Source organism: Rhamphochromis sp. 'chilingali', assembly GCF_963969265.1.
Source record: "Rhamphochromis sp. 'chilingali' genome assembly, chromosome: 4".
Lineage (NCBI taxonomy): Eukaryota > Metazoa > Chordata > Actinopteri > Cichliformes > Cichlidae > Rhamphochromis > Rhamphochromis sp. 'chilingali'.
In genome coordinates this window covers 33,733,443-33,743,105 of record NC_137948.1, presented here as the reverse complement: position 1 = coordinate 33,743,105, position 9,663 = coordinate 33,733,443, and the positions used below count along the sequence as shown (strand labels likewise).

The window sequence follows — 9,663 nt, the reverse complement described above, 5'->3', positions numbered from 1 at the left end:
TTTTTAATCATTTTCTTTTTCAGGTTTCAAAGGGGACAAAAATCGCTGGCATCACAGGAGGCGCTACAACTGTAGCAGGAGGTGTGGCAGCAGCTGCTGGGGTGATCCTGTCCCCGTTCACGCTGGGAGCCTCGCTGGCACTAACTGCTGTCGGGGTCGGCGTGGCTGCAGCCGGCGGTGTTACTGGTGCATCAGCAGCCATCGCAAATAAGGTGACGGTCTTTAAGGCACTGGCTTGATTAAATTCTGCTGTTAAAAACAATCACAGCTTTTCTTTATCACTTTCACACTCCAGTGATGCATCTGAGTTTTTGGGCTTCAGTGTCTTGGCCGAGAACACTTCTCCCCACTGTCTAAGTGTTTGCTGTCATAGGGGACCGTTGGAGGTCCAGGACTTCAATCTAAAATGCTGAATGTCTTCTTTTACAATATAAAGTCTCTCAAGATCAAAAGCCCTGTTTTTATGTTATCACAATAAATAAAGGGTACTAACTGGAAACTACCCACACTAGTAATCTGAATTTCTGGTATTGAACTGATTGTGAAGCATGTTTTTCCAGGTGAAATGCAACCAGGACCAGAAGAAAATTGAGAAGATCTTTACCAACTACGAGTCCCTCAGTAAGTGCATTCAGGAGAAATTGTTTTATGTTAATGAGGGCATAGAGCAGCTGAGGCAGCATGGTGTGTTCACGCTTGAGAACACAAAGGTGAAGTCAGAGAGGGCCTCCAAGGTGCTGGAGTTCTGTGGTCAAGGAGGTGCATGTGCCACGGCCTTGGAGGCAAACTCTAAGGCGTCTGGGATGATAGAAGGCTTCGCCCTCGGCATGGATATGTACTTCACCAAAGGAAAAGATGGAACCAAGGTGAAGAAGGGCTTTGAGTCAAAGTTGGCAAAGAAACTCCGCTCCTTGATGATGGATCTCCAGAAAGGACTGGATGAGTTCATCAAAATCAAAGAACTGTTTGAAAAGTATTGTTAGGAGGGTATTTTTCTCCACTTGAATATCTTTTGTTTTGGGGTTGTCTTTTAATGTTAATTTTCAGTTTTTACAAACGTTTATTGATCGGTGTATATATATTACTTCTTTGGCAACAGGTTTGAAAACAGAACAAAACTTTTAGTGCAACTTTAGGAATTGTAACTTCAAGCAGTTTCTTTTAAATGGCATGTGGTTATTAATGCTGTATAAAACTGAGATTGTGTTAACCTCCCTTACTTTAGCTGTTTTTTCTTTCAAGATAATCTAACAGCTTAAGCTACGTGTTAAACTGAATCCAATGACATTTTTAAAATAAGACTAATAAATAAAGACTGACGCCATCCACCAGGGGCAGTGTAGTCCTTCTTTTAAAACATTTCAGCTGATGCTGAGTACACATTTTGAAAATACGTAAACTTTTGACATTCCTAGCTTGACTTTATATGTGGTATAGTTTTACGTATAACATTTAAAAACAATTTACACACAAATGTGAGTGGTTGTTAACTGAAAGCTTAAAATGAAACATTTTGAATGTTCTCCATAAACCTACTCAGGTACCAGACCGGACTGTGGGTCATACAGACCGTATTACAATTACAGAAATGTAGTCAAACTATATCTCAGTGAGATTAAAACGACTACAAAAAACATAGCAAGAGACACTGGTTTTGGAGAAGCACAAACCAGACCCAGGTGTACTTTCAGAGTCACTGTCCTGCAGCTTGAATCTTTCAGTACTGTCTGCAGAACAAGTTTGATGTTTCCACCCCTATTTCAACTTTGGATGGAGTTTTGTTTTTGTTTTTTTTAATCTATGTTTGCTTTATTGTCATTACTTGCTTATTACACTATGACTGGCTCTAACAAGTGTATCTACAAACAATGCTGAAGATTTCATTCAGATGCCAATTTTGGGTTTTAGGGGGCTGCTCTAATATTTGGCTTCAACACCATCTTTATCTTCGGTTTGAAAAAAGGAACAGTGCACTTGAGTGACAATCAGCCTTTTATTTACCTCGCTGACTACTTTGACAGTCATTAAATGACTTCCCCATCTAAAATAATATCTTCCCTTTACAAAACCATCCCAACCACATGAAACCTTCATGTAGGGTGAAAAAAATAATTATGATGAAATGTATGAAGTGAGACTCCTCGCTCTGCAGTCTGCACAGTCTTGTTCAGTCCAAATAATAGTTACCAGGCTTGTTTGACCAGAGGCTGCTCAAAATGACAAGGGTGTGACCCTACATGTGTTAGACATAAGCAGTGAATCATGTCCGTCTGTATGTGAATAAAATATAAAATGGGACACGTTGTGATCTAAATTAACTGTCGGCCAGTTAAAACAATAGACATCTTCTCTCCAGTACAATGAATATTATTGCAAAAATGCGATTTGGATGGGTTTTTTTTACAAACAGTAAAACAGCTAAAGGCCCATAAAATACTCAATACTCAATGTTTACATCCTGGATTTGACCTATATTTTACGTCACAGCAGCCTGTGGATCTACTTTGTCCGTTGTAAAAGCTATGATTCATCCAACCAGTTATAAACATGAGTCAGGCGGAGGGATCGCACTCACAAAAAAGGCTCGTTTGTTTAACTTAACCAGCATAGTCGAGTGGCCACGCTTTTGTTGACGTTATAAATACTGTTGTGAAGACCTCCCACTCGCGCTGCTGGTTTCACAGTGAACAAACGCCCTCGCGCTTGGTGCGGAGTGATATACGCAGTAGTACTTCGTTCCTATATAATCCCCACGCGACGGCTCTACCTGCTCTTCGTTCCTACAGCTCCTAAAGTAAACACACTTTGCGCATAGTAGCTTTAGCGGGCCAAAATGGCAGTGTAGAGGCGTGCGGCAGCTAATCTTGCAGCGGCAACAAACCGGCAGTGCAACGGCTAAGTGCACTGGCTTTTTCTGGCAAAATGGCGTAAGTAATTTTTTTTTATGTTTGCAGTCTTCTAAAGAGAAAAAAAATATAGCCACTTCCTGTAGTAACTAACCTGTCAACTAGAATGTGTTACTGGCTATTAAACTTGTTGATCAAGGCTATTTGTTTTTGTAAAAAAAAAAAAAAACTTTAAGTGTGTTGATTCCTAGTTCCTTGTTTGGAGCTAAGGTATCAAATTACAGTATACCAGCTGAAGTAGACCGAGCCGGCCCCTTACGTTGTGTTGTGAATCATGCTAACGAGCCGTCGTTTGGGCACGGAAAACATTTCAGACGTCTCATTTGAAGTTGTAATTTTTTTCCATGGCTGCGACACTGTTGTCAGTGTGATACTATAAACATTTTTAGTGTTTTGTATACGTTTCATATTGGCAACGTGGCGTCCAAAATGGCGCGCGCTGTGCTCGTTCCCCGCCTCGCGCAGATGGCTCTGTTGTGAAAATGGCGGTTTGCCCTCCCACATCTCCGCCGTGACTCATAGGCGTGGGTGGAGTTACCAGCCAATGCATGACCAAATTAGGCAAAGTTATCCCCCGGTGTAGGGCGGAGTTTCCCACCAATACAGCTTTGACGCTTAAGGGGAACGGATTAGCCAAAATTAGATACACCCCCCCCCCCCCCCCCGCCCCGCCCATAACGGGGATGTCAACTCCTCTAATGACCCTAGTACAGGGGTGTCAAACTCAAATTCACAGTGGGCCAAATTCAAAACTGGAACAAGGTCGCGGGCTAACATTAATTTTTATTGGAAAAAAAATCTTCCTCCAGATTTAAGAATGAATCTCTTCTTATGGACTCAAAAAAAACTGAATATGGAACAAGCAAAGCTTAATACTAAACAATATATATATTAGCTGTATAATACCAGTAGGCCAGCTCTAATAATAATTTGGTATGGCTTCACGGGCCAAATGTAATTAGGCTGCGGGCCAAATTTAGCCCGCGGCCCAGAGTTTGACACCTATGCCCTAGTACATACCACCAAAGAAGCCTACATTGTCTGCACAATGTTGTCAGTCAACAATATGCTTGTTTCAGGAAGTACACCTGCTCTGGGGAAACTTTGCATTTACAAATAAACTTGGCCCTGCCGAACATTGAATTTTCATAAAGTTTGAATATATCGTTTCACAACTTCCTGCAATAAAATGTGTCACTTCATTTTAGTTTCCATGAGAATCAAGACTTACATTTGCTTATATTCCTTATTTTTCTCCCATTAACATGATTTCTGTTTTCTCCCCTCCAACCAGGTCTCTCCCGGCAACCACCTTCAGCTTTGCTGCCGCCGACAGCATACCTGGACCTCTCGACTCACCTTTGTTCTTGTACACCTTTTCACGGCTACCACTGACCAGCAGCAGCCATGACCCTCTCCCAGCTAGCCCTGGAGGACGTGGAGGCCCTGTACTTAGGTGTGTGTTGTGATGATACATATTGCCAGAGCACTAGTACAAACACTGCTGAATGTGCTGCTTTGTTTGCATAACATTTGGTAATAATAATACCATTCCCAACAATTCTAAAGCCAATGAAGTACAGTTCCATATGGTCAGCATGGAATTATCTGTAGATGGGTTAGATGTTTTAGTGAGTTATTGGATGAATGACAGATTGTATGTATTGGATGCCCAAAATTAGAAATTGACGCGCTGGTCTTTTGTTCTCAGGGCCCTCCTTTCTGATGGCTGACCCCATGGGGCCCCTTCTGGACCAAGATGAAGAAGAAGCTCTTTCTCCCTCCTCCCTAGAGGGGAAGGCGCCAGCTTCGCCCTCCCTTTCTTTGTCCACTTATCCATCCTCCTCGTCCCCTTATCAGACTATGTCTTTCTCCCCGCTGTCTTTGTCCTCCCCATCTCCTTCTCCCACCCATTGTTCCTCGTTCCTGGGAACCAAGGCCGGAGCGGACTCGCTGTCCCTCTCTTGGCTGGGTGCCGGCGACCTGCTCGACGCCCATGTTGGAGCAGATGATGGCAAAGGTGAGCGTGCTTTAAAATACATGTTTAATGAGCAGGGGGCAAGTCCTAAATTTTAAAAATTATTTTTCAAAAGGAAATAATTTGACTACTTGTTGAGCTGATTAGAAACCAAATAAAAGAAATGATGGGAGATTACTAATTGGAGTATGTTTAGGACCAAACTACATCTTCCACTCTTATTAGACTGTGAAGTTGGGAGTATTTCTTGTGCTGTGAGTATTTCAGAGGAGAGGCCCGCTGGCAGTTAAGTATTTGAGTTTTGCTTGCAGGCTGAGACCTGACGTTAAGACCGTGGATGAGAAACCTCGATGTTTGTAGGGCAACAAACATTTATTGGTTTGTGAGTGGCGGGTGTGGCTCACAGTTGTGCTGTAATGACCGGCTCAATCTGGTTTTGTTAGACGTCATTGTGAAATGACACATTTAGCCCTTTGTTCTTCCTGACATCAGTTAAAGGTGTAAAAGTCCTTGTTTTATGGATTTAGTCTCACTTGAGTATTTGTGAGACGAGGGAGAGATCAAATTTACGCCTGAGGTCATGTGTTGAATACGGTTGGATCACAACATTTCAAGAAAATTTGATGTATAAAAAATAAACACTGTATGTTTTGTTGATGCTTGCAGCCAGCAGCTCTCATAATATTTTGGGATATTGTATCTTGGGTCAATATTTTAAACAGCAGCTTTCACCGTGTAACCACATCAGTAATTTACATCCGCCCATTGTTTTTTCTGTCATATGCAGTAACGTGACTATAACCCACATAGTGTTGATATTGTCATACGGCTTTTTTATAGGTTGTAAAAAATTGATCCAGTACAATTCACAACCCTGGTATTTAACAAATAAGTAGCTTTATGGAGTATGGCATGGAAATGATTCACTGTAAGATTAATGATCCAAATCTCTGAACTGTTTATTGCGAGTATTAATGAATAATATTTGTCAGCAGATGATGCTTTTGCCGGCATGGACTGGATGTCAGAGAAAATCGACCTGAGTGAATTTGACCTGGAGTCTTTCATTGGATCCTGCTCCTCTGATGAGTCTCCCAGCTCCCCTGAAGATCTCCTGGCTTCCCTGGACTCCTCCATGGATTTGGATCTAGATCCCTTTAACACAAACATCCCCGTCCCACACAGCAGCCTTGAGCTGAGTTTGCCTCTGCCCGACATTCCCAGTCCCCCTCTGGAGCTCCCTCTCCCTGTGGCAGCTGAGGCCAAGAAGATGGATGTTGCTCCTGCTCATGAGGTTAAATCTGAACCTCCATCTCCCCCATCTCCAGTCTACACATTGGAGCTGGGAAGCGAAGTAGATGTCCTAGATGCTGACAAGCAGACCACATCCCTCACAATCATCCCAGACCCCAGTGGAAGCGTTCAGTCGACCCCCATTGTTCTCTCCATCCCCACCTCTGGTCACTTTGTGGTGGTTCTCTCAAACAAAGAAGAGCCCTCCCTCGTATCTCTCCCCGATCAAGCTGTTAAAACCTCTCCACCAAGCGAATGCGACAGTGACTCTGGCTTTGAGTCAGCCATTGGTTCTCCGGTGCGCCTTCCTTCTCCTCTTCCTACCCCGCCCCCTGCAGCTGGTTCCTCTAGGACCAAACCCTACTCCAAATCTGAAGCTTCCACCTCTCCCAAGACCTCAAAGGTCAAATCAGTGTCTGGTGCTCCCAGAGGGGTGGAGAAGAAGCTCAAGAAAATGGAACAGAACAAGACAGCAGCCACACGTTATCGGCAGAAGAAAAGGGTTGAACAGGAGGAGCTGCACAAAGAGTGCGAAGAGCTGGAGAAGAAGAACCACGAGCTGGCGGAAAAAGCAGAGTCCATCAGCCGAGAGATCCAGTACCTCAAGGACCTGATGGAAGAGGTTCGAAAGCACCGCCGTGTAAAGACCAACTCAGTGGCTTAAAAAGAAAGTAGTGAGAGAGTGGTGTTCCTGCTTCAGTGATCACATGCTTAAAGGGAATCCAAACTAGTAATTGAAGAAAATTGTAAAAGAGCTGCGTGTGAAACCTGCCACTTGGTGGAAAAGAATGAATAGCCAGATAAAAAGTCAAACTCGTATAGAAGTTATAGTAGTGTAGATTAGGGGGCTGGGAGTTTGTGAGGTGAAGCATCTGTACATGCTTGTCTCTCAGTCCCCTGTCTTATTCCTGGTACAAAAAACAGGGTGTAAGTTTGTCTTTGTAGACTAGGCATGCAAAGCACGAGTCACCGTAGCTCCTGGTATTGTTGTAGACCTGTAACTCATTGACTGAGATCTCCTTGCTCCAGCACCACTTCATCACCAGACGTCGAATGGGCTTAAATACATTTAGTCAGAAAAATTAAACACCACTTCTACCCCGTTCCTACTACCTTCTAACCCCATGCAACCCTATTTTGACCTTCTTCTTAACATCTTGACTTCCAGTAAGGGGCCTCAGCCTACTTATGAATCCGTGATATTACACTCGACTCTTATGTATATATTTTCTCATTTGCTTGCAGATTGTGGGTATTTTTCCCCTTTTTTTTTTTTTTTTAATTATTATTTAATGCTGGATAAAATCTTATCACATCTTTGGTAGCTCTGTCTCCTAGCACTGGTGTTTGGCTTGTAAAAAATGCTTTGCTGGTCTTTTTTTCTATTAAATATCTATCAGTACTCCAGTGATGATCTGTCTTTTTTTTTAATTTTATTTAGAGTACATTTGATAGTTAAGTCTGTCAGGCTTTTCTGGAAAATTGATACGACAGACTGTAAAACACACATTGGGTAGATAAAAACGAGATTTTTAAGATGAACCAGTTTCAGTGACAAAAATAAAATCTTAACACAGATCCTTTCAGCATTTTTATAAACATAAATATATCAGTCATTTGCAGAAGGCAATGAGAAGATGAAAAATTAGTCGTGTAAGGATCGATTACTAAGCCAGAGACTAGGACTTGAACTTATAACTCAAGGTTATGAAAGTGAATGTTGTTATTAATAAAAATGGTGCCTTGTATTGGGAAAAGTTGTGCACAAATATATATTTAGAAATTTTCCTTTCCGGTTACATTTGTACCTTACCTGGTTTGTATTGCCTTGTCACAGACCAGGGCCCTATTTCAGGAAGCCGGTTTAGAAAACTCTAAAAATGATACACGGGGTTGAGTAACCCCGAACTGTCCAACTCGGAATATTTGGTTTCAGAAAGGCTGTTAACAATTAGTTCAATCAACGCAGGGTTGCTGTAACCCCAAATTAAGCGCGCGCACGAGGATACATAAAGCCCTGATTAGTGGAGCACAGATTAAGCGAGTCACCACGGAGACGGAGGGAAAGAAGGCGCGGTCAATGTATTTTACAGTGCTTGAGGCCGAAATTCTGATGGCAGCATATGCCGATAACATGCAAATTTTGCGGAAAAAAAGTAACACAGCCTCAGCTGCAAAAGAAAGGGAGCATGCATAAATGGCCTGTATTTATATAGCGCCTTACTAGTCCCTAAGGACCCCAAAGCGCTTTACATATCCAGTCATCCACCCATTCACACACACATTCACACACACCGTGGGAATAAATGTAAAATTTAAGTAGTTCAAATATCACCACATCATGAATTAAGTTTTGTTCATCCTGCTACCTGCAATTTTGTGGCATCCCTCTTTGATAAATCTTGTGGGTCTATGACCGGGGAACACCACAAACGAGTACAGGAGACGTTTCAGTGCAACTGTAACATTCCTGACTGCCCGACAGACGGTAGCCTTGGAAACGTGCTCAGCGTCACCAATATTATACAGAAAGCTCCCGTTTGCAAAAAAACCGAAGTGCGATACAAATAATATGTACAGAACTGAGAGAATGTCCGCGATGTGTCACATGAGCAATATTAGTCCTGAGGATGTTATTCAAATGAATTATAGATTGTGCTGAAAAACGGTAACGTTCACACAGAAAATCATCAGGAAATGATAAAATGTCCAAACGCGCTCTGATCACTCTCTCCCGGCGGAGAGCTCTGCGGAGAATTTGGGCTTCAACATCTACTGGCTCTTCAAGGAAGGGACACGCCATGTCTGACGCTTCCTACAGTCAGGTTTCTGACAAAGAGGCGGAGAAGGTCAGGGTTAGTTGAAGTAAACCTGCTAGGGGGCAGGTTAGCTTCACGGAGTGTGTCGTCATAGTAACTCACTCAGAATTAATCTAAACTCGCTTTGTGAAACCGAAAACCCAGAGTTTTCGTTAACTCAGGGTATACTTACTCAGAGTTTGCACTAAACCGGCTTCCTGAAACAGGGCCCAGATCTGCTAATGCCTCAAACCTTTGGAATGAAAACAAATCTCTTTCCACAGAGCTGCGTTACAGTAGTATTTACATATTCTCTGTGTTAATTGGAGTTCCTCTTAATGTTATTGTGTTAAAGAAGTCTGGCTGGTTTACTACTAAGTAGAAATATGTGAAGAAGAGTGAGGGCAACACATTTTATCAGTTGAAGGCCACGATGCATCGTGTTCAACATAAACCCAATGTTTGAGCAGCGGTAAAAATTGCTTTATACAAAGAGTGAGTGTGTGCAACTTTCCCTTGACTTAACCTGCTAAATAAGTTTAATCACAAAAACTGAAACTTGTGTCACCATCTGGAGCTGCAAAAGCAGCTTTTCTATCTGGAAATGAGACAAGAACAGAGAAAGAAACAGATGGGCCAAGATTGTATGGGAAAGTCCTTGTAAGTGTGAAACGAGACAACACTCCCC

General features: G+C 42.5%; 1 protein-coding gene across 1 annotated transcript; it reads left to right on the top strand.

Annotated features, from left to right (window-relative positions):
- The first annotated feature begins 2,765 nt into the window (after positions 1-2,765).
- atf4a (activating transcription factor 4a) lies at positions 2,766-7,579 on the top strand. The gene is made up of 4 exons (XM_080880279.1): positions 2,766-2,927; positions 4,201-4,362; positions 4,618-4,926; positions 5,880-7,579. Exons 2-4 carry the CDS (start codon positions 4,314-4,316, stop codon positions 6,839-6,841), a joined length of 1,320 nt encoding a protein of 439 aa, XP_080736405.1. The 5' UTR covers positions 2,766-2,927; positions 4,201-4,313; the 3' UTR covers positions 6,842-7,579.
- Positions 7,580-9,663: the final 2,084 nt, after the last annotated feature.